Source organism: Nerophis ophidion, linkage group LG09, assembly GCF_033978795.1.
Source record: "Nerophis ophidion isolate RoL-2023_Sa linkage group LG09, RoL_Noph_v1.0, whole genome shotgun sequence".
NCBI classification, from domain to species: Eukaryota; Metazoa; Chordata; class Actinopteri; order Syngnathiformes; family Syngnathidae; genus Nerophis; species Nerophis ophidion.
The window spans coordinates 55,291,535-55,317,738 of NC_084619.1; the positions used below are offsets into that span (position 1 = coordinate 55,291,535).

Here is a 26,204-nt window from a genome sequence, read left to right on the forward strand (position 1 = left end):
AACGCGATTCTCGATTCAAGAACGATATTTTTCCGTTTCAAAACGATTCTGTATTCATTCAATACATAGGATTTTAGCAGGATCCACCCCAGTCTGCTGACATGCTAGCAGAGTAGTAGATTTTTTTTTAAAAGCTTTTATAATTGTAAAGGACAATGTTTTATCAACTGATTGTAATAATGTAAATTTGTTTTAACTATTAAACAAAGTAAAAATATGACTTATTTTATCTTTGTGAAAACATTGGACACAGTGTGTTGTCAAGCTTATGAGATGCGATGCAAGTGTAAGCCACTGTGACACTATTCTTTTTTTTTATTTTTTATAAATGTCTAATGATAATGTCAATGAGGGATTTTTAATCACTGCTATGCTGAAATTATAACTAATATGGATACTGTTGTTGATAATCATTTTTGTTTCACTACTTTTGGTTTGTTCTGTGTCGTGTTTGTGTCTTCTCTCAATTGCTCTGTTTATTGCAGTTCTGAGTGTTGCTGGGTCAGGTTTGGTTTTGGAATTGGATTGCATTGTTATGGTATTGTTGTGTATTGTTTTGTTGGATTGATTAAAAAAAAATAGATTTTTAAAAAAATGAGAATCGATTCTGAATCGCACAACGTGAGAATCGCGATTCGTATTCGAATCAATTTTATATATATATATATACACACATATATATACTGTATGTATGGGTGAGTGTATTTCACCTCTGTTTTAAATGTAACTTTAAATTTTAATCTGTCCGCCTGTATTTCTTTGTGGTGTACAGCCCTTTGAGTTTCAACTGTGGATGTTTTTAAATGGCTTTATAAATAAAGTTGGTATGGTATGGTAACATTTACAATCATGTACCAACAATATAATAGCTTCATAATAATTCGATGTTACGAGTTTACAAATTAATCGATGTTTAATTACCTGAACATACTGTATTAGTTTTAATTGAAACGTAAATAAAATTGTCCAAACAAACTACTAATCTGTGCATGTGCAGCTATCGCGATAGATCCTTTTTTTTTTTATCAGGCAAAGTTTGGACACCTTGCCGAGGCTGTGCTAGGACCAGTCAGAAATCTAACATGGCGGCGGCTCTACGCGTGTGTTGTGCCCTCCGCCTCACAATCGGAGGTGAAGTATTGCTCTTTACTTGCTTTTCGCAACTAGTCAAACATTTCCTCCTACTTGTAGGAATATGTTGGCTATGTGTGGACTTTCATGCGAATGGAATTGTGACGTCGTGTTAGTTTATGGGGACAAATACTGTTTGGTAATGTGGTCACTGCTATTATCCATCCATTACCTACCGCTTGTCCCTCTTATATTATTCACATGTGAATAATATAATTACAGTCTATTATAAAGCATTATTCACATGTGAATAACATAAATATTTTCTATTATAAAGCCTTATTCATATGTGAATAACATAAATACAGTCTATTACACAGCATTATTCACATGTGAATAACATAAATACAGTCTATTATACAGCATTATTCACATGTGAATAATATAAATACTGTCTATTATACAGCATTATTCACGTGAATAATATAAATACACTCTATTATACAGCATTATTTAAATGTGAATAATATAAATACAGTCAATTATACAGCATTATTCACATGTGAAAAATATAAATACAGTCTATTTTACAGCATTATTCACATGTGAATAATATAAATACAGTCAATTGTACAGCATTATTCACATTTGAATAACAGAAATACAGTTCATTATACAGCATTATTCACATGTGAATAATATAAATCAATCAATCAATGTTTACTTATATAGCCCTAAATCACTAGTGTCTCAAAGGGCTGCACAACCCACTACGACATCCTCGGTAGGCCCACATAAGGGCAAGGAAAACTCACACCCAGTGGGACGTCGGTGACAATGATGACTATGAGAACCTTGGAGAGGAGGAAAGCAATGGATGTCGAGCGGGTCTAAGATGATACTGTGAAAGTTCAATCCATAATGGATCCAACACAGTCGCGAGAGTCCAGTCCAAAGCGGATCCAACACAGCAGCGAGAGTCCCGTTCACAGCGGAGCCAGCAGGAAAACATCCCAAGCGGAGGCGGATCAGCAGCGCAGAGATGTCCCCAGCCGATACACAGGCGAGCAGTACATGGCCACCGGATCGGACCGGACCCCCTCCACATGGGAGAGTGGGACATAGGAGAAAAAGAAAAGAAACGGCAGATCAACTGGTCTAAAAAGGGAGTCTATTTAAAGGCTAGAGTATACAAATGAGTTTTAAGGTGAGACTTAAATGCTTCTGCTGAGGTGGCATCTCCAACTGTTACCGGGAGGGCATTCCAGAGTACTGGAGCCCGAAATGAAAACGCTCTATAGCCCACAGACTTTTTTTGGGCTTTGGGAATCACTAATAAGCCGGAGTCCTTTGAACGCGGATTTCTTGCCGGGACATATGGTACAATACAATCGGCAAGATAGGATGGAGCTAGGCCGTGTAGTATTTTATACGTAAGTAGTAAGACCTTAAAGTCACATCTTAAGTGCACAGGAAGCCAGTGCAGGTGAGCCAGTACAGGCGTAATGTGATCAAACTTTCTTGTTCTTGTCAAAAGTCTAGCAGCCGCATTTTGTACCAACTGTAATCTTTTAATGCTAGACATGGGGAGACCCGAAAATAGTACGTTACAGTAATCGAGACGAGACGTAACAAACGCATGGATAATGATCTCAGCATCTTTAGTGGACAGAATGGAGCGAATTTTAGCTATATTACGGAGATGAAAGAAGGCCGTTTTAGTAACGCTTTTAATGTGTGACTCAAAGGAGAGAGTTGGGTCGAAGATAACACCCAGATTCTTTACCGTGTCGCCTTGTTTAATTGTTTGGTTGTCAAATGTTAGAGTTGTATCAATAAATAGAGGTCGGTGTCTAGCAGGACCAATAATCAGCATTTCCGTTTTTTTGGCGTTGAGTTGCAAAAAGTTAGCGGACATCCATTGTTTAATTTCATTAAGACACGCCTCCAGCTGACTACAATCCGGCGTGTTGGTCAGCTTTAGGGGCATGTAGAGTTGGGTGTCATCAGCATAACAGTGAAAGCTTACACCGTATTTGCGTATGATGTCACCTAGCGGCAGCATGTAGATTCTGAAGAGTGCAGGGCCAAGGACCGAACCCTGGGGAACTCCACACGTTACCTTAACGTAGTCCGAGGTCACATTGTTATGGGAGACGCACTGCATCCTATCAGTAAGATAAGATTTAAACCAAGACAGGGCTAAGTCTGACATACCAATTCGTGTTTTGATGCGTTCTAATAAAATATTATGATCGACGGTATCGAAAGCAGCGCTAAGATCGAGGAGCAGCAACATAGGTGACGCATCAGAATCCATCGTTAGCAATAGATCATTAGTCATTTTTGCGAGTGGAGTGATTTGCCCTGAAAGCGGATTGAAAGGTTTCACATAGATTGTTAGACGCTAAGTGTTCATTTAACTGCTCCGCAACAATTTTTTCGAGGATTTTTGAAATAAAGGGAAGGTGAGACACCGGTCGGTAGTTTACCATGAGGTCAGGATCGAGGTTAGGTCTTTTAAGAAGACGATGAATAACCGCTTTTTTGAATGCTAGGGGAACAGTGCCCGAGGAAAGTGATAAGTTTATAATATTTAGCACTGATGGACCTAATAATACAAAGAGCTCCCAGATCAGTTTCCAGGAAGTGGGTCAAGTAAACATGTTGTTTGTTTTATTCCTTTTACACGTTGTAACAATTCCTCTAATGTTATTTCCTCAAAACGAGAGAAACTATTTTGGAGGGCAGTATCTGCCGTATATACAATCGTGTCAGTGTTAATAGAACCCAGTTGTAGCTGGGACGCATTGTCTTTAATCTCCTTTCTAATGACTTCAATTTTCTTACTAAAGAATTGCATAAAGTCATCAGCTGAGTGGGTGGAGCTACTGGAAGGAGTCCCTTGTTGGGTTAGCGACGCTACTGTACTAAACAAAAATTTAGGATCGTTTTTATTACGGTGGATGAGATTTGAGTGATATTTAGCTCTAGCTAAGGTAAGCATGTGTTTATAAGTTATTAAACCATCACTCCATGCTTGATGGTGCACCTCAAGTTTAGTCGTGCGCCATTTGCGTTCCAGCTTTCTACATAATAATTTCTGAGCTCTAGTTTCTTCTGTAAACCACGGGGTACGCTTTTGTGGAGCCTTTTTTAACTTTAGCGGCGCTATGTTATCAATGGTTTCGCGCAGGGCGTGGTTAAAGTTGTTAGTGAGGTTATCAATAGAGCCCACATACTTTGGGAATGGTAACATTACCGAGGGCAGTAGGTCAGCAAGAGTTGTCGTTGTGGCTGTACTAATGTTGCGGCTGCTATAGCAGGTATTATTATTATTAGTTTGCCGAACATGCGTCTGAACCTCGAATTATATAAGGTAATGATCGGACAATACTTTAGTATACGGGAGTATCGTAACTTTGGAAACGGTGATACCCCTGACAAGCACTAGGTCTATCGTATTACCGTTGCGATGCGTGGGTTCATTTATTATTTGTGTGAGACCACAGCTATCAATTATAGTCTGGAGCGCTACGCACGGTGGGTCCGATGGGGTATTCATATGGATATTAAAGTCCCCCATTATGATTATATTAACGGCGTGTGTCACTAGATCAGCAACGAACTCTGAGAATTCATTGATAAAGTCCGAATAGGGCCCTGGGGGGCGGTAGATAACAGCCAGGTGTAGAGGCAGCGGTGTGACAGACCTCATAGTAAGCACCTCAAACGATTTATATTTATTATTTATGTTAGGACTAAGGTTAAAGTTTTCGTTGTATATTAGTGCGACCCCCCCACCCCTTTTCAGAGGACGGGCAATATGCGCATGTGTAAAGTTAGGAGGAGATGCCTCGATTAGCGCAAAAAAGTTGTTTGGTTTAAGCCAGGTTTCGCTGAGACCGATGACGTTAAGATTGTTGTCTCTGATGATATCATTAACTAACAACGTTTTGGGAGACAATGATCTTATGTTTAAAAAACCTATATTATAGGTAGTGGGCTGTTTTAGGGAATTTTTGGTCAAATTATCCGTAGTAGCAATATTAGTAATGTTGGGTTTATTATGCCCAGTGCATTTAGTATAATTACGACCATATCTAGGAATTGATACGACGGGAATTTTCCGATTGTTTGTTTGTTGCTTTGATAAACTGTACGCATCATAGTTAGCCACCTCAGTAAAACACATGTCTAACTCTGAAACACTCAAAGCAGAAAAAACTTGTTCTAATTTAACTGACTCCTTACCCAGACCAGTAGTCTCGCATCTTCCATTTAAATCCGGCTTCAGGATGGAGGGAAGTGGTGTTCTGTGGGGATTAGTCTTCTGCTTTGTTTTTAGCCCCGCTCGACATCCGTGTTTCCGATCACACCGCTGGCGTCTGCTCCGTAGACGGCCCCCGCTGCTACTTTACTCCCCTGCTTCACAGGCCGCTGGATGTAGCCGTCGACGTATTCCTGTGCTAGTTAGCAGGTCTAGCAAGCACGCTTCTATCAGTCCAAAACGGCCCGATATGTCCACATCCTGAAGTGTCTGGCGGTCGTACGTGATCACGGAGTGACCACTATGTGAGCCAGCCATAAAGTTTGTAGAATTGTCCGGTATTTCTGCCTAATGTTCCATATTTAGGAGGAGCTCCTCGATGTCCCAGCCCTTCCGGGCGCCGCCATCTTGGAATATAAATACAGTCTATTATACAGCATTTTTCACATGTGAATAATATAAATACAGTGTATTATACAGCATTATTCACATGTGAATAATATAAATACAGTCAATTATACAGCATTATTCACATGTGAAAAATATAAATACAGTCCATTATACAGCATTATTCACATGTGAAAAATATAAATACAGTCTTTTATACACCATTATTCACATGTGAAAAATATAAATACAGTCTATTATACAGCATTATTCACTTGTGAAAAATATCAATACAGTCTATTATACAGCATTATTCACATGTGTATAGTATAAATAGTCTATTATACAGCGTTATTCACATGTGAATAGTATAAATACAGTCTATTATACAGCATTATTCACATGTGTATAGTATAAATACAGTCTATTATACAGCGTTATTCACATATGAATAGTATAAATACAGTCTATTAAAGTACCAATGATTGTCACACACACACGAGGTGTGGCGAAATTATTCTCTGCATTTGACCCATAACTCTTGATCACCCCCGGGGAGGTCTGGGGAACAGTGAGCAGCAGCGGTAGCTACCCCCGGGAATCATTTTTGGTGATTTAACCCCTAATTCCAACCCTTGATGCTGAGTGCCAAGCAGGGAGGTAATGGGTCCCATTTTTGTAGTCTTTGGTATGACTCTGCCGGGGTGTACTCTCAACCTACCAATGTCAGGGCGGAAACTCTAACCACTAGGCCATCCACATGTGAATAATATAAATACAGTCTTTAATACAGCATTATTCACAGGTGAATAATATAATATAAATACAGTCTATTATACGGCATTATTCACATATGAATAATATAAATACAGTCCATTATACAGTGACGTGAAGTGAATTATATTTATATAGCGCTTTTCTCTAGTGACTCAAAGCGCTTTTACATAGTGAAACCCAATATATAACTAAGGTACATTTAAACCAATGTGGGTTGCACTGGGAGCAGGTGGGTAAAGTGTCCAGCTCAAGGACACACCGGCAGTGACTAGGATGGCGGAAGCGGGGATCGAACCCGGAACCCTCAAGTTGCTGGCACGGCCACTCTACCAACCGAGTTATACCACATTATTCACATGTGAATAATATAAATACAGTCTATTATACAGCATTAGACACAAATTTAAGTATAGTCAAAAAGGAACATATGCATTGTATAGTCTGATGGCTGTCAGTATGAAGGGCTTCCTTTGTCATTCCGTGTCATTCCATTTTGGGAGTCTGAGCCTTCCACTGAACGTGGTCATTCTCTCCGCCAGGTCCGAGTATAGTGGGTGGGAGGTGTTGTCCATAATGGTTAGGAGCTTTGCTCGACTTCTCCTCTCTGACGCCACCGCCAGAGAGTCCAGCTCCACTCCCACCACGTTACTGTCCTTCTTTACCAGCTTGTCCAGCCTGTTTGCGTCCCCCGCTCTCAGTCTGCTTCCCCAGCAGGCCACGGCATACAAGAAGGCGCCCGCCACCACCGACTCGTAGAACATCATCATCTTTGTGCAGACGTTAAAGGATCCTAACCTCCTGAGGAAGTAGAGTGCCTCAGCGTGTTTTGACCCATTCAGCTTGTTGTCGATGTGTACTCCGAGGTATTTATAATCCTCAACCATGTCCACATCGACCCCCCTGATGGAAACGGGGGTCTCCGGAGTACTCCTTCCCAGGTCCATAACCACCTCCTTGGTCTTCGTCACATTGAACTGGAGGTGGTTCTTCCCACACCATTTGACAAAGTCCTCCACCAGTGCACTGTATTCCTCCTCATCACCATCTTTAATACACCTCATTATCGCTGAGTCATCAGAAAACTTCTGAAAGTGGCAGGACTCTGACTGATGGTGGAAATCGGTGGTGTAGATGGTGAAGAGGAAGGGGGAGAGGACTGTGCCCTGCGGGGCCCCGGTGCTGCTAACCAGTCTGTCAGACACACAGTCCTGCAGTCGCACATACCGTGGTCTGTTAGTCAGGTAATCAACAACCCAGGACACCAAGGGGGCCTCCACCTAGATCATCTCTAACTTCACACACAGTAGCCCGGGTCGTATGGTTTTAAAAGCACTGGAGAAGTAAAAAACATGACCCTCACACTGCTCGCAGGCTTGTCTAGGGAGGTGTGGGCTCGGTTCAGCAGGTAGATGACCGCGTCCTCCACTCCCAGTAGGCGAAAAAGTACCACTGATAGTCACACACACACTAGGTGTGGTGAAATTATTCTCTGCTTCAACCCTTCACCCTTGTTCCCCCCACTGGGAGGTGAGGGGAGCAGTGAGCATCTATTGGTGTCAAAGATGTTTTGGCTCTTCTTCCGACCGGGTTTGGATTTACCAGCGTCGATCTCATCAGCGTCACGGGTTGATTTCGATGCGTGTCGTTGAAGTAGCACGTCATCCAAAATAACGGACAAGTGCTTTATCCAATCATATACAATGATTTTTTTTACAAGGCCCCGCCTTCTGAAATACATCTATTGAACTCCCAGATCCTTGTGGAGAGCTCAGCGAACTACAAGGATCTGGCGAGAGTCGGGTTAGTGTTTTAGGTGATAGAATAAATCCCTACTTACTAGGGATGTAACGGTACGTGTATTTGTATTGAACCGTTTCGGTACGGGGGTTTTGGTTCGGTTCGGAGGTGTACCGAACAAGTTTCCACAAGGACATGTTAAGTACCGTAAATAATGCTCACCGAGGCACATGTCGTCTTTTGCGGAGCTGTCCGGGCGGAGTTTCTTAAATGCCTCAAATGTCCAGCATTTTGAGTTAGGGTTGCGTGTGTTTTCATTGTACGTTCAGGGTTAAGAAGGGGTTAAAAACAAAACAAATTGTGTGCGCAGCAACATTCGTGAGGGAGGGGCAGAGACAGAGAGAGCGAGAGACTTATGATAAACGCGCATGCGTCGCCAGGCTCTGCTTTTTATCCATGTATTTATCAGATTTTATTTTTCATTATCTAAAGCAGGGTTGTCAAAAGTGTGCCCCGAAGGCCACTTGCGGCCCACAGCTAATGTTTTTAAGGCCCACGGCACATTCTAAAAATACTATTGAAATAAACAAAAACATAACAAAAGTGAAATAAAATAGCTTAAAGATTAAATGTAATTTAGAAAAAGTTGCAATGTTGACTGATAAAACAAAGCTGTTTTTTTTCTTTCAAACTGTCATTGATCAAAACATAATATTGAATCAAAATCAGTGTTATTATGAATTATTGACCTATCCAAGGTTCCCATTACTTCACATCAAATATTCCACTAAGAAAAATATGTTTGGTGGATGATTTTTCAAATTTGGTAAATAAATAACCCAAAAAATTTATATTTTGTTGTTTTCTTACTATACCGAAAATGAACCGAAACGTGACCTCTAAACCGAGGTACGTACCGAACCAAAATTTTTGTGTACCGTTACACCCCTACTACTTACACATGAAATATTTACTGGATTAATTTTCCACCTCCCAAAAACATCAGCTATGATCATGTCACCATTTCCAAAAATACTCGGAAAAGTACTGAGTGGCAGTATTTGTCCAACGATGGTCTATCTATCCACAGGTACGAATCCTCTCCGCACCATAGGTGGCGCCGTTCATGGATCCCAGCTGGCAGGTCGAGTCTCGGCTACTGCTTCCCTGCAGAGAAACGCTGCACCCCCTCTTGTCCCTGCATGGCAGCAATGTCGACACGGCAGCTTCTTCAACAAGTGTAAGAAAGAATACTCCTCGTGTCAATCAATTACAATCCCAGTCAGGGCTGTACGGTACGACAAATTTACTTGCAGATTAGGGCTGGGTGATATATCGAATATACCCACTATATCTATTTGTCTGTGTGCGATGTAGAAAATGACTATATCGTGAGTATTCAAGTATACGTTCTCACGCAGTTGTTTTTAGCTGCGGGCAATACACTACATGCTTTTTTTCACTCTTTTTTTGTCTCTCCTTCTCACAGAGACATAAAACAAGCGCACCTTGTTATATACGTCATATACTGCAGAGAGAATGTACCATAGATAAAGTTAGCTGTGGCAGCTAACTTCTGTGGCAAGTGCGAGTGGTAATACGAGAGAGAGAAATTGCAAATCTGGTAACAAATGGAGAAATAATTAATTCCCAAGAAAAACAGCACAGGGTCCTTCGTCTGGCGGTGGTTTGGCTTCAAGGGGGAAGATGTTGAACAAACAACCATAATATGTAAAGTATGCGCCAAAAGCGTTGCTACAGAAAGTAGCAGCAATACTAATTTGTAGCATCATTTGAAAAGTCACCCACTAGAGAATGAATAGGGCTTGAAACTCCGCATGTCAACATCTCCGGCCGTTGCCACACCCATCAAAATTCCTATGCAACCAGCACTGACCCAGTTGAGCCTGCCGTCTTCCATTTCCACATCAACACCGTATTAAAAAAATAGTCAACAACAAAAGGAGATAACGTCCGTAGTAACCTTCCACATAGCAAAGGACATACACTGTTTGATTTCCTATAATGCAGCTAATTTTTATTTGGCAGCTATTGAAATATATTGTGTGACATCATGCACAAAAGTGCACTTTATTTGTTTTAAACAATTATAGTGGTGTTCTGTACGAAAAGTGCAATTTAATTTACTGTTGTTTTGATATGTTGTCTTAGTGAGATCATGCTTGTTTTAAAATGTCTCAGACAATCTTGCACTTTCTGTTTTGGAATTACATGAATGTTTGTGCCACTTCTTAATAACTGTTTGATAAATACAGTATGGGTAAATTTTCTTAGTTGTGATTTCCCTCTCTGTATGAAAGTTTAAAATTAGCATATATTAAGGCAGTATGCGCTTTAGGGTGTAAATGTGTTTCTGTGTTACCGGAAGTGTCGATAGAGAAGGGAGCCGAACGCTAATAAGTCAGTCTTATTACTTTTTCTCCAGTGTTTAAATATTCACATCGTATAAATACATATTTGAGTCTTTATTTTGGGATAAGATTGTCTCGGTGCGCGAGAAGCATTTCGCCACGTTTCGTGCTGACTTAGCTTAGCTCGCTAGTTAGCTTAGTTGTTAGCTGCTAACAAAGACGCAGAAGTTGTCAACACATCGCTGAGCAGCTAAATATCACCTTTGACCAGACTGTGGGGTCTTAATGTCGTCATGGGACCGAAGAGAACCCCAGCGGCGGAGGAAAACGAGGACATTAAAAAGTCACTTCAATTTCTTTCACAAGACGTAAATGACATACGGATTAAACAGGATATAATTCTTAAACTCGTGGATGAAGTCACGGAGCTTCGTATGTGCATCCAGGAGAGGGATAATACAATTGGCGAGTTGGAGAGGAAAGTGGAAGATCTGGAGCAGTATTCTAGACTGAATGATGTGATTGTGACGGGGCTAAAAGTTAAACCCCGCTCATATGCACATTCCGCGGGGAGCGAGAGTGCATCTGGGGACCCGGAGGCTGGGTCGGTGGAGGAGCAGGTTGTGGACTTTCTGGCTTCCAGAGACATTCATCTGGACAAGAACTCAATCGAAGCGTGTCATCCTCTGCCTGCGAAGAGGGACATCATGCCTGTAGTCATCCTGAGGTTCGTCAACAGGAAAAGAAAGACTGAACTAATGAAACAAGGGAGAAAGCTAAAAGGCACCAACGTATATTTGAATGATCACCTGATCAAAAGGAATGCAGATATTGCAAAAAAAAAGCCAGGCACTTAAGGAAACAAAACAAAATACAGAATACTTGGGTCACAAACTGTAAAATATTCATAAAACTGAACGGATCACCTGAACAAGGAAATGTGCTGGTTCTTAGAGACATACAGGAACTGAAGAAATATGAATAAATATGTGAATTAGTGGGACCAGGAGAGTTAAAAAGTACATTAACAAGTTCATTCAATGGCATACAACCAGTCCTCTGATATTACAGACAACAATTTAACAATACAACAAAGGATTCTAGATTCTGAGATTTTTGAACTAAAATCATCAGAGTATACTGATCACAATTCATTAGACTTGGAATATCATCTCGATCCAGATAATATGTTTCCATCATCTGACTCCATTAACTGCAAATACTATTCAGAAAAGGAATATAATAACTCAATAGAATCAAAAGGCACATTTTCAGTCATCCATTTTAACAGTAGAAGCATGTATGCAAATTCCAGTGCAATTCAGGGCTACTTAAAACATTTTGTGAATCCATTTAGCATAATTGCTATATCCGAAACATGGTTTAATGAAACAAAAGGCATTGATTTTGAGATAAATTTAAACTATGTTAACAGAACAAATAAAATGGGTGGAGGAGTCGCTATGTACGTTCATAAGAAATATAAATACAAAATATTAGAAGACATGACTGTATCAGTAAATGATATAGTTGAATGCTTATCAATAGAAATCATTAATGAAAGGAAGAAAAATATCATAGTTAGCTGTATATACAGGTCACCAGGTTCAAATGTGGAACTATTTACTGAGTGGGCTGAAAAAACTTTCTCAGAAATAGTTAATAAAACAATATTTATTTGTGGGGATTATAATATTGATCTCATGAATCCAAATAACCACATAGCAACAGAAAACTATATTAACAGGATGCACAGTATGAGTTTATACCCAACCATTACAAGACCGACTAGAATAACATCGCACAGTGCAACCCTCATCGATAACATCTTCACAAATAATATGCAGTTTTCAAACATCAGTGAAGTAATGGTCTGTGACATAACCGATCATCTGCCTGTATTCACAGTGTATAATGATGAGACCAGTACAGACCTGAATTCACAGCAAAAATATACTTACAAACGAGTTAGAACAGAAGACTCTTTCAATCTATTAAATCAGAACCTAACAATGCAAAACTGGGATTGCGTGTACAACAAAAAGGATGTGGATGGTGCCTTAGAATCATTTATAGATATATTTAATTCAATATATAACCAAAAATGTCCAATTAAAAAAATTAGAAACAACAACAAAACTTTAAAGTGCCCATGGTTAACCAAGGGTTTACAAAACGCTTGTAAAAAGAAAAACACATTATATAGACAATTCATCAAATTAAGTAATGTAAAACCTGGCTCAAAAAATGAATATACAAAGAAACTGATTGAAGACTCTGAACATAGATATAAAACATATAAAAATAAATTGACTGATATAATAAGGACTAGTAAGAAATTATATTATACCAATCTATTACATAGGAATAAGAACAACACTAAGGAGGTGTGGGGAATACTTAACACTATAATTAAAGGCAAATCAAAAAATAACTCGTATCCTAGCTATTTCACTGATAACCACCAAGATAATTATAATATGAATAATGTTGTGGAGAGTTTTAACAGTTTCTTTGTAAATGTCGGATCAGAATTGGCAGCCAAAATCCCTGATTATAGCAGCAATGAAATGGAGTCACTGATTGAAATCAATCCAATGAGTATGTTTCTGTTGGGAGTAACTGAAGAGGAAATAATAGATGTTGTTAATAATTGCAAAAATAAAACATCTACTGATTGTTTTGACATAGATATGACACTTGTGAAAAAAAACATACATTCCATCACCAAACCACTAAATTACATATTTAACCTGTCCTTCCAAACAGGACAATTTCCTAATAAAATGAAAATGGCAAAGGTAATACCAATATATGAAAATGGGAACAAACACATCTTCACAAACTACCGACCTGTCTCTTTGCTTCCGCAGTTTTTCAAAATCTTAGAGAAATTATATAACACTAGATTAGAGAAATGTATAAATAAACATAAGATAATTAATGAAAGTCAATACGGTTTTAGGACAGCAAGGTCAACATCTATGGCAATAATTGATGCAGTTGAAGAGATAACCAATAGCTTAGATAGTAAAAAATATGCAGCTGGAATTTACATGGATCTGAGTAAAGCATTTGACACCATTAATCATCAAATATTACTGAAAAAATTATACAGATATGGAATAAGGGGAGTAGCTTTGACTTGGATAAGGAGCTATTTAACACAAAGACAGCAGTTTGTGAAGATGGGTGAGTTTACATCTGGGCATTTGGACATTGCTTGTGGGGTTCCACAGGGATCTGTTCTTGGTCCCAAGTTATTTAACTTATATATTAATGACATATTTAGAGTATCAAATGTATTAAAATTAGTCATATTCGCAGACGACACTAATATATTCTAATCTAACGATAATTATACAAATTTTGTATCCACCCTAAATAATGAACTTGCAAAATTAAAAACATGGTTAGATATAAACAAATTATCCCATAATTTAAAGAAAACAAAAGTTATGTTATTCGGCTATTCCAATCCAGGACCAGCAATAAATATAGATGGCGTGATTCTAGAAACGGTGTCAGAAACTAAATTCTTAGGAGTCACTATTGATAATAAATTAAGCTGGAAACCACACATAAGACATATACAGAGCAAAATCTCCAAAACCATCTCTATTATCAATAAATCCAAATTCTTCTTAAATTACACAGCTCTGCATTTATTGTTCATTGGTCTTGCCATATCTAAATTACTGCATAGAAATCTGGGGCAACAACTACAAAACTTCACTACATCCCCTGGTTACACTCCAAAAACGTGCAATAAGAATTCTACACAAGGTGGGATATTGTGACCACACAAATATTTTATTTTTACAATCTAAATTATTAAAACTGCCTGATCTAGTTGATTTTAATACAGCTCAATTACTATTTAAAGCAAACAAAAAGGTTCTACCTGCCAATATTCAAATACATTTCAAACACAGAGAAGGAGTTCATAATCTAAGGGGGTGTAGTATCTTTACTATTCCAACAGTAAGAACTACCAGGAAAAGTTTGTGTGTGTCTGTGCGTGGAGTGAAACTTTGGAACGGATATGGCGTAGTGGGTATAGCAGGCGTGCCAGAAACCTGAAGGTTGCAGGTTCGCTTCCCACCTATGGACATCAAAGTGGCTGCCGTTGTGTCCTTGGGCAGGACACTTCACCCTTTGCCCCCAGTGCCGCTCACACCGGTGAATGAATGATGAATGAATGATTGGTGGCGGTTGGAGGGGCCGTAGGCGCAAACTGGCAGCCACGCTTCCGTCAGTCTACCCCAGGGCAGCTGTGGCTACAGATGTATCTTACCACCACCAGGTGTGAATGAATGATGGGTTTCCACTTCTCTTTGAGCGCTTTGAGTATATAACAATAGAAAAGCGCGATATAAATCTAATCCATTATTATTATTATTATTACTAATATTCTGCAAATGTAAAAACAAATATGAATTCTGACTAAAGAATTGGTGCCGATGGAAATTAAGAAAGGAGATTTGGGTACACTATCTGGAGTACAGGGCAGGCGAGTGGGGGATCTTATGTTCGTGGATAACTCCTCTGGCAGGTGGCTCCCCTCGTCTCTTTTAATGCACAGCATAGGACACATAATAAGTACACTATCTGGAGTACAGGGCAGGCGAGTGGGGGATCTTATGTTCGTGGATAACTCCTCTGGCAGGGGGCTCCCCTCGTCTCTTTTAATGCACAGCATAGGACACATAATAAGTACACTATCTGGAGTACAGGGCAGGCGAGTGGGGGGTCTTATGTTCGTGGATAACTCCTCTGGCAGGGGGCTCCCCTCGTCTCTTTTAATGCACAGCATAGGACTCATAGCAAGAGTGGTCCTCAGGTCCTGTTGATCAGGGGCAGTAGCTCCACAGCCACAGATCCACTTTTAACCACTATTATCACAGTCAAAATGAAAGCTTGTTCCCATACGCACCATAAACGGTTAATAATGTTTAGACAAAAGTGTATATTATATATACTATTATTTATATAGGTGTGTGTGTGTGTGTGTGTGTGTGTGTGTGGGTGTGTGTGTGTGTGTGTGTGTGTGTGTGTGTGTGTGTGTGTGTGTGTGTGTGTATTTTGGGTACATGCATTTGTGTATGTATTTGATTATGTGTGTATGTATGTATGTATGTATATATATGTATATGTATGTATGTGTATGTATATATATGTATATATATATATATGTATATATATATCTATATATATATATATCTATATATATATATATATAGATATATATATAGATATATATATAGATATATATATATATATATATATATAAATTGAATGTATGTGTGTGTATATATGTGTGTGTACATATGTATATATGTATGTGTGAATTTAAATGTATTATATATAGATAATATATAGCATCTACGCAGCAACCACTGAACTGAATTATATTTTATATATTATTGTATTATATATTGTATATGTATAGTGGTGGGACCTAATAAGTTTACTTCTTCCCACTCCCTTTTAAGCCAATCTTGACATCTACAATAGATTAGTCACATGTAATGTTTTCAATGTAGGTGTAAAAATAATGTATTTATATATTTCTTTTGTATTTTATGTCATTCTCTTTTTTTGTTTGCATGGCTCAAAATAAACCATTCATTCATTCATTCAACAAGAATATTTTAGTGTAGACACATAAAATCATCATACTGGTGTGAATATATGCATCAAGTGTTCATTCAAGGCTAAGGCAAAATATCAAGATATATATTGTGTATCATGACATGGCCTAAAAATATTGAAATATTACTAAAAGGCCATATCACCCAGCAGATTCGCCTGATACAGATAATGCGACTTGGCCAGAAAAAAATGTTGAACATGGGCCAATAGAGATGTCAATACTTTCATTGCATTTTGCTTCCAAAATAAATCCAAAAACATTCAACATCTTTCAAATAAACTTAAACCATAACTAAATGGATAAGTGATAGACGCAGGAATGTCACTGATCACTCTGTGCATCCTTCTTTCCTGCGCCATGCACAGATGGGAGCGCCGCTCCTCCTAGCTCACACACTCAGTCTTGCAACACGGACTTAGATGGAAGAACTGGTCAGTAAAGGAGAATGTTTTTACCATCCTAAAACTTGACACAAACTGCCCTGCGCCGTAGTAGCTACAAGTGTCGGAGGGAATTCTGAACAACAAATCAATGATTGAAGTGACAAACTCTCCATCCAAACAATACTCCGTTTGTTGACAAGAACATGGACCCATGAAGCACATTTCATCTATTAAGCAGAGGTAGCACAAATCAGTGAAATGTTCTAAAGTGCTGTTGTCAGAGCCGACAAACTGCCACTGCAAGCCTGCTAAGCTAAGAAAAACAGCTCGAGCTAAAATGCCTACGAGACTCAGACGCAGCGTGGACTCTCTGACGTCACTAGGAAACAGGCACCGCCTTTAAAGGCACACACACAGATGAACACACTGCTCTCATGAAACTTATCGCAACTGCATTTTGTCAGATATTTGAAGGCTTTTTAAAATTACTTTCCCCATTAATGACATTTATTAAAAATGTATTGTGTTAGTAATTCAATTAATTTTTTGATAAAGTGACAAGTAATTTTTATTTAAAGTATTTTTTAGAACACAGCCTGTCAAATAGCATCATGAAACAGTTAGCAGGTTGGTGTTTCCTGGCATACATCTTTGTGTGTATGTCCTATAATAATGTTTATTGTTAATTATTTTCATGTTGCTGCTGACATTTAAACTGGTCCTTGTAAACCAGGGTACTTTATTTCACGTTTTTCTTTTGTTTTTGTTAGCTGAAGAATTGAGCATAGCTAAATGTTTTTTTTAAAGATGGGATATTATATTGAACTGTTCTTATACAAGGCTTTTTCTTTTTTCTTATCTAAAGTGAAATTTAAAGTACTAATGATTGTCACACACACACTAGGTGTGGTGAAATTTGACCTCTTCTTTTGACCCATCCCCTTGTTCACCTCCTGGGAGGTGAGGGGAGCAGTGGGCAGCAGTGGTGCCGCGCCCGGGAATCATTTTTGGTGATTTAACCTCGAAACATCTCTTAAGTTCAATCAATCAATCAATGTTTACTTATATAGCCCTAAATCACTAGTGTCTCAAAGGGCTGCACAAACCACTACGACATCCTCGGTAGGCCCACATAAGGGCAAGGAAAACTCACACCCAGTGGGACGTCGGTGACAATGATGACTATGAGAACCTTGGAGAGGAGGAAAGCAATGGATGTCGAGCGGGTTTAACATGATACTGTGAAAGTTCAATCCATAATGGATCCAACACAGTCACAAGAGTCCAGTCCAAAGCGGATCCAACACAGCAGCGAGAGTCCCGTTCACAGCGGAGCCAGCAGGAAAACATCCCAAGCGGAGGCGGATCAGCAGCGCAGAGATGTCCCCAGCCGATACACAGGCGAGCAGTACATGGCCACCGGATCGGACCGGACCCGCTCCACAAGGGAGAGTGGGACATAGGAGAAAAAGAAAAGAAACGGCAGATCAACTGGTCTAAAAAGGGAGTCTATTTAAAGGCTGGAGTATACAAATGAGTTTTAAGGTGAGACTTAAATGCTTCTACTGAGGTGGCATCTCGAACTTTTACCGGGAGGGCATTCCAGAGTACTGGAGCCCGAAATGAAAACGCTCTATAGCCCACAGTTGGTATCTTATTGTACAAACCTACTTTTCTTGCTTGTTAGTCATACCTGTTTTTGTGTTTTTGGGATCATCATCAGCCCCGAAGATTTAAAAACAAGGCATGGTGGATATATTGAGCAATGGAAATGTCTATTTATGGGTTACTTTGGGGACGGCGTGGCGCGGTTGGGAGAGTGGCCGTGCCAGCAACCTGAGGGTTCCTGGTGCAATCCCGACCTACTACCAACTTCGTCACTTCCGTTGTGTCCTTGAGCAAGACACTTCAACCTTGCTCCTAATGGGTGGTGGTTTGGGCCTTGCATGGCAGCTCCCGCCATCAGTGTGTGTAAATGTGGAAATAGTGTCAAAGCGCATTGAAGGTAGAAAAGCACTATAAAAGTATAACCCATTTACCATTTATTTATGGGCCAAACTGTATAGGGATATGATCCATATCGCCCAGCCCTACACTTCTGCTAGCACAGTTTAGGGATGTTCTCTCTGTTTACTTGAGTGTTTATACATGTGCACAGGTGTACCTTGTTTGAGTGTTTTTAAGACATTTCATATTGGTACAAAAAAGGAGCTACTGCTGAAAAAGCTAAGCGTACAGCCCGGCCAGTTCAAGTATTTCAGTGACGTATCACTAATTCCATAGAATTGTTAAGTGTAATTTGGCCAACTGTTTTGGTTTTGGGTCCGCTCAGTGACAGCTGCTGAGCTGTGGAAAGGCGTGCTGGCCGATACGGGAGCTGGGAACAAGAAGGGCCGAGGCAAGCGAACCAAACGCAAGCTGAAAAGAGACCTAAACCGAGGCCAGCAAGTGGGAGAAGGTCAGGAAGACATTTACCAATGTATGACGTAAAGATAACGTTTTGTCTCTGTGCGACCAAACTACGCAGGTAAGGGAGGCTTCCTGTGGCCCGGTCTTAATGTGCCATTGATGAAAGACGGCACTGTACGGAAGTTGACCCGCAGGAGCGACACCGAGCAGCAGGAAGTGAAAGCTGAACTTTGTGAGCAGACACACACACACATACGCGATGGCGATGTGTAATGTTGCTCCGAGTCCTTCACTTGTGTCCGTCCTGCAGTGCTTCAGCGCGACGAGTGGGAGAAGAGGAGGAAAATGAAGTTGAAGCGGGAAGGAGGCTGGACGGGGAACTCATGGGGGGGCATCAGTCTTGGGCCCCCTGATCCGGGACCCAATGGAGGTAAAAATCGATTTATACGCAATGGAGATTGGCCAGGCCGATTATCGGCATTTTGACGTATATCTGTATCGGGCTCAATCATCGCTAGCAGTATTTTTATTTTTTTTTACATTTAGAACATTCCTACATCATCAGATAAAATGTATAAACATATTTTACCAGTATTTATTTAAAAAAATAGTCAAGTAGACAGTTATAACCACTGTTTAAGCACCAGTCCGTTTGCCTTGGATGTAAAAAATAGCCTTTTTTTTTTCATTGTAGGGCTAACATCGCTCACTTTCTTTCTCTTCCAAAGTTGGTTACTTGTACACAGTATGTCTCTACTGCTTGGCTTTTAAAACTTCATTTTTTGCCGGGAAATCCAGTTTAGGTTTTTTTTTCTTCTCCCGGCGTTTTAGCGGTTACATTTTGTTTGTTTCACTTGTCCACAGCAAGAAGTGTGGGCTCTTTAAGGAGCGCGGCGAGTTTCCTGTTGTGTGATTCAGACAAATAACGTGACATGCATGGATGGACATGAAGATGACAGAAAAGATAACGCCTGCCAAAAATTTCAATTTTGTGTACATATCTTGACAAATAGGAGACGTATTATATAAAGCAGAAGAGGCAGTGCACTTCCCGTAACGTCCAGGAATAAATGATATCAGCTTGAAAAATGCCTCGTGTATAAGCAGTGATGGGCAGTAGCAAGCTACTTGTAGCTAAGCTACGTAGCTTAACTACATTTTGCAGTAGCTACTTTTTTAATGAGTTGCTTTTCCTGTAGCTAAGCTACTTTTAGACCCATGTAGCAAGGTACAGTATCTTACATCAAAGTTTCAAGCTACAAAGAGAGGAATATGGTCTGCAAATCCAGGCCAAAAACAAGATATGGAACACTTTAGTATCGTTTATATACTGATACTACAGTAGGTATCTATATTATCGACATCTGGATTGATCACCTCTGCTTTACATTGAAGCTTTAGTGGTTATTTTAATGTTGTTTCCTCTAGTCCTCCAGTTTGGAAGAAAGGTAGCTGATTTTTTGCCATGGTGGTGAGAATTAGTATCTTAGAAGCGGATTCGCGCTGTGGATAGACGACGCATTTGTTGCAGCTTGCTCTGGCAAGAAGTTCTGCACCCTCCTGGAACTCATGCACCTCCTGCATGTGTGTCACAAGGAATATGGAAATGTAATTGTGTCTCCCAGAGCTTACATCACTTTTGAAGAAATCTTTCACTCGAGTGCAATTTAGGGCTAGTCTAAATCGAATTTACATTAAGGTTTTAATTAATGCGATAAAAAAACGCAATAGGCTGAAATTTCTTTGGGTTTTTTTTCTCTCTCTCCCTGCCGTTTGAATGACAGACATGTTCGCCAATCAGAAATGTTGAGCCCTGTGTCTTTTGCCTACTGGCCAATCAAAAATGTTAAAAGAAACCACACGTTTGTGTGCGCCGCAGTGGAGGTAGCCAATACGCTAATAACAAACACCACTTACTTGTTGAAAAAGTTTTAATGGTGACTAGGCCTGGGCCGATAATCAATGATTCATTCAATCGAACAATAAATGAAAATTAAGCTGTAGTACTTTGCCATCATCGATAAGCTGCTATGTCCGTGTGTGTTTTTTCTTTTAGTGAAACGCGGCGACAGATAAAGAGGTCTCACTCTGTGAATAGCTCTTAGCACCTCAGCTCATTTATGTAACAGTATATTTCCCTGAACAGAGTGAGTCCTCTTCTCAGTCATTTACAATCTTTGTCATGGTGGACCGAGCGCAAGACCGCTCACACACTCCACAGGAAGCATCACAAACAGAGAGCCTTGCTGCTCGCGACTCACTAGTGAGATGTCGTCACGTCCGTTGTGTCCTGAGCAAGACACTTCACCCTTGCTCCTGATGGGTACTGGTTGGCGCCTTGCATGGCAGCTCCCTCCATCAGTGTGTGAATGTGTGTGTGAATGGGTAAATGTGGAAGTAGTGTCAAAGCGCTTTGAGTACCTTGAAGGTAGAAAAGCGCTATACAAGTACAACCCATTTATCATTTTATTTATATTCCACAAGCTAACAACAATTAGGAGGAAAACATGATTACAAAGCCAAATGTCCCGCAGTGGTAATATTTCAGCTTCAACTCGGATGGGCAAGAAGATCAACACGGACGAATGAGCAAGAATGCCATGATCACGTGATGACAACAACAAACAAAGACAACCCAACGTAGTTTTTTTCAACTGGGAATAGGATGTTTAATATTTATTTCAGTTAAATTTTTGCTTACAGAGTTGAGTCCTATTTATTATTTTGTTTGTTTATTCAGGATAACAAAGTTATTTGCCTACCAAAACAATGATAAACAATTCTACAGAGAAATAAAAGTGTATATCCTTTAAACTGCTTACTTGCATTACTATATATTATGATTACATCACATTATAACACTGTATAAAGTTTTGGGCAGTTATTTCTTCAGTTTAAGAGCATGATGTAGACAAAAGTTCTGAGTCCCCATAAAATAAAAAAATTAAATTTAAATTATTCCAAAATTTAATGATAAAAATAATATGCAATAATTTACTTATGGTGATGGTAAGCAGCACCAAGTTCCTGGGGGTGCAGATCACTGACAATATAACCTGGTCCCTTCACACCGGAACTCTTGTAAAAAGAGCTCAGCAGCGCATGCACTTTTTGCATCGGATGAAAAGAGCACAGCTCCCTCACCACATTCTACAGAGACACTATAGAGAGCCTGCTGACCAACAGCATCTCTGTCTGGACTGGACTCTGCAATGCCTCAGACTGGAAGTCTCTCCAGAAAGTGGTGAGGACGGCGGAAAAGATTATCAGGACTCCTCTTCCTCCTATCCAGGAGATTGCAAAAAGCCGCTGCCTGACCAGGGCTCAAAAAATATGCAAAGACTCCTCCCACCCCCACCAAGGACTGTTTTCACTGCTGGACTCTAGGAAGAGGTTCCGCAGCCTCCGTAGCAGAACCTCCAGGTTCTGTAACAGCTTCTTCCCTCAGACCGTAAGACTCTTAAACGCATCATTATTAAATTATCCCCTCAACTCCCCCCAAAATGGATTAACTCACTGCAATAAAAAAGACAATATAACATACATCCATAAACCTGGATGCATATGCAAAAGTGCAATGTATTTATCTGTACAGTAATCTTTATATCTGCACCTTATTGCTTTTTTTATCCTGCACTACCAAGAGCTAATGCAACAAAATTTTGTTCTTATTTGTACTGTAAAGTTCAAATTTGAATGACAATAAAAAGGAAGTCTAAGTTTACTTAATGTGTGGCACCTTGATATAGGAAAATAGTGATTGACAGTCTAAAAGTAACATGTTTTCCTTCACTCGTTATTTTCGCAGTTGTTCCCATATACATGTATAAAATATAAAAATCGCAAATCGGATCGCAATCACAATTTTTTAGACAAAATTTGCAATTAGGTTTTTTGTCAATAGCTTTAGCATGCAAACACTGGGACATAGCTGCGGTCAAATTCAGTTAGACTGAGCAGCCCATCAGCCGATTGCTGATTAGTAAAAATAAAGGCAGATATCAGCCACATGATCGAGACATCTCTAGCCTCTGCAGCAAGCTAAGAATGTTGCTGTCAGTAATTGTGACCGTTGAGCCACATAAAAACGTTAAATCCACACATTAGGGCTGTTGGAACCCTCATCCCGTTTGTGTGATTAAGCTGAAGTCTGACAGATGCGGTACCGAGCTCCTCATGCACCCCTCGTTTGGATTTCACCCCCCTTTTTCTTTTTTTACGCTTTCATGCCCTCGCTGCTAACAAGCTCTCGTAAATGGTGAGGAAAAGAACTGGAGTACAGGCGTAGAAAGTCCTCGCTGGCCAAATCCACAAGAGGCCTTAGAGATGCTATGTGCACAAAGCTGTAACGAGCTTCCTTGTCTCAGATCAGGTTGACTTTCTTCCAGATGGTGCGTGTGTGCGGACGTGCATGTGTGTGCACATCGGCACTCTTTTGTTGGCTTTTAATTGGTTTTAGGGGAATAAGCAGATGTTGATGTCCTTTTGAGGTCACTCACGAGATGCATATTTGTTCCACCAGCCTGCTTTTCTTTTGTGGAAGTGCTAAAGTGTTTTTGATCTTGTTTATTTCCGCAGAAACCTACGAAGAATTCGATTCACGTGTCATTGAGGTGAGTAAATGATCTGTTCCAGGGTTAAACTGTCGCCATCGTCCGTTATTAAGGACACATTCGTAATTGTCATACAAGTGTATAAATAAGGTTACCACTTTTTAAAGAAAGAAAACAGTTTTTTTTTCCCTCCAGTTTATCTCAAAAAGGGGGGTGCCCTCCATACCATTATTCTTTAATTTCCCTTTTTGATAAAAATGTTTAAAAAAAATCAGCAGAAATGTTTTTTATTAATTTTAGTTTTGTAGTTCATTGTTTTATGCATTGGGCTCCTGATTTAATGTTACTGATCAATTGGAATGTATTATTATTAGAGATGTCCGATAATATCGGCAGTCCAATACTATCGGGACATGTCTAATAATTGCTTTAAAATGTAATATCGGAATTTATTGGTATCGGTTTCAAAAGTATCGGATATGGGTTCAAAAAGTAAAATGTATGACTTTTTAAAACGCCGCTGTGTACGCGGACGTAGGGAGAAGTACAGAGCGCCAATAAACCTTAAAGGCATTGCCTTAATGTGCCGGCCCAGTCACATAATACTTATGGCTTTTCACACACACAAGTGAATGCAATGCATACTTGGTCGACAGCCATACAGGTCACACTGAGGGTAGCCGTATAAACAACTTTAACAATGTTACAAATATGTGCCACACTGTAAACCCACACCAAACAAGAATGACGGTGCGGATGTTCTTTGGAGAACATCCGCACCGTAACACAACATAAACACAACAGAACAAATACCCAGAATCCCTTGCTGCACTAACTCATCCGGGACGCTACAATATACACCCCGCCCACCTCAATCTCCTCATGCTTTCTCAGGGAGAACATGTCCCAATTCCAAGCTGCTGTTTTGAGGCATGTTAAAAAAATAATGCATTTTGTGACTTCAATAATAAATGTGGCAGTGCCATGTTGGCATTTTTTTCCATAACTTGAGTTGATTTATTTCGGGAAAAACCTTGTTACATTGCTTAATACATCCAGCGGGGCAACACAACAAAATCAGGCATAATAATCTGTTAATTCCACGACTGTATATATCGGTATCGGAATATCGGATACCAGCAAAAAAGGCCGTTACCGGACATCTCTAATTATTATTTATTGACTTTTATAGTATTTTTCAGTATCAAAAGGTCCAAGTCTGTCAGAAAATGTTGTATAGTTCAAACAAGGATTAAGTTTTTTTTTTATTTCAGACAAATTTATACACTTAAAAAATTTGCTGAAGTGGGCGGGACAGAAAATATTTGAGAAGCACTGTTTGTAGATGAGACTCATATTTGTACCAGGAAGTCAAACAAACCTATCCTTTTTCTCATTAGCAGCACAGAACATTACTTAGCGATGCACAAATTAGTCCAACGTTGTCTTTCCCAGATTAATGTTTTAATTTGTGGACCCAAAAATCTGCACTGATGCAGGTAAATAAACAGTAGCCTAATGTGACTCTAGACCAGAGGTGCCCGTGTGTGTGTGTGTGTGTGTGTGTGTGTGTGTGTGTGTGTGTGTGTGTGTGTGTGTGTGTGTGTGTGTGTGTGTGTGTGTGTGTGTGTGTGTGTGTGTGTGTGCGCGCGCGTGTGTGTAGATAGATAAAAACTATGTATATATATATATATATATATATACACACACACACATCAGTTGTTTTTTGTGAACAGGTTTTTTAATAAAAATGCAACCATCTTTTTTTTCATGAATATGATATAAATTGGTGGTAAAATTTTAGACAGTTAGTAATACCGTTAAAAATTTTAATCACCGAAAAATCGTCATTTATTTCTGCATTTTAGGCAACACTGCCTTCTTCCTGAAAACTGAAGCGCCTCAGCGCACGCGCACTAGAGCCGTTCAGCACGAGAAAACATGGCAGGTGACTACACAGACTTTGCTTTGAAAATCTTCCCTCCGAGTAATAGGAGCCGATCGCTTCGTTTCACTTAATTTCACCAGCTTCTACTTCTGTGGAGTCTTAGTGTGCGTTTCAGAGCGCAATGCTGTTGGAGGAGAAAAATATTTGATGTTGCGGTTTCATTTTGAAAGTGCAACTAGCGTCCTTCTGTCAGCTGCTGGGACAGAGAGTTACAATGCAGCAGGCAATGTGTCAGGAACATTGTCACAACTTGTTTATAAAGTTTATAGTTTTTTTACTGTGATGGTCACTCATCCAATTTAACTGCTAACTTTGTTAGTATTCCAATAACATCAATACTTGTGAAATGTTTTGTCATTTCATCGAATTGAACGCAGGCTGAGTTGTCGGTGAGGCACTGATTGTGAATAAGACAATTACTTTAATAACCATTCATGTGACAAAGCATTTTGTTAATGTTTTATTGTGTATAGTTAATACTTATGCAACATATTTCTGCTCATACTCTCAATGGATTTGTGCCTATACAGCATGTACATGTACACACTACATTACTAATGTAGTGTGTACATGCTACAAAAAGGTTGGGGACATTGGTCCCCAACCTTTTTGTAGCTGCGGACCGGTCAACGCTTGATAAT

General features: G+C 39.6%; 1 protein-coding gene across 1 annotated transcript in view; it reads left to right on the plus strand.

Moving 5' to 3' along the window:
• Positions 1-1,020: 1,020 nt before the first annotated feature.
• The window catches only part of mrps5 (mitochondrial ribosomal protein S5), a 51,556-nt gene continuing 26,372 nt past the window's right edge, over positions 1,021-26,204 (plus strand). The window contains exons 1-6 of the mRNA XM_061911288.1: positions 1,021-1,131; positions 9,333-9,482; positions 18,986-19,111; positions 19,181-19,294; positions 19,373-19,492; positions 23,641-23,675. Coding sequence (XP_061767272.1) covers positions 1,083-1,131; positions 9,333-9,482; positions 18,986-19,111; positions 19,181-19,294; positions 19,373-19,492; positions 23,641-23,675 — 594 coding nt within the window. The 5' untranslated portion in view covers positions 1,021-1,082. The remainder of the gene's footprint in view (positions 1,132-9,332; positions 9,483-18,985; positions 19,112-19,180; positions 19,295-19,372; positions 19,493-23,640; positions 23,676-26,204) is intronic.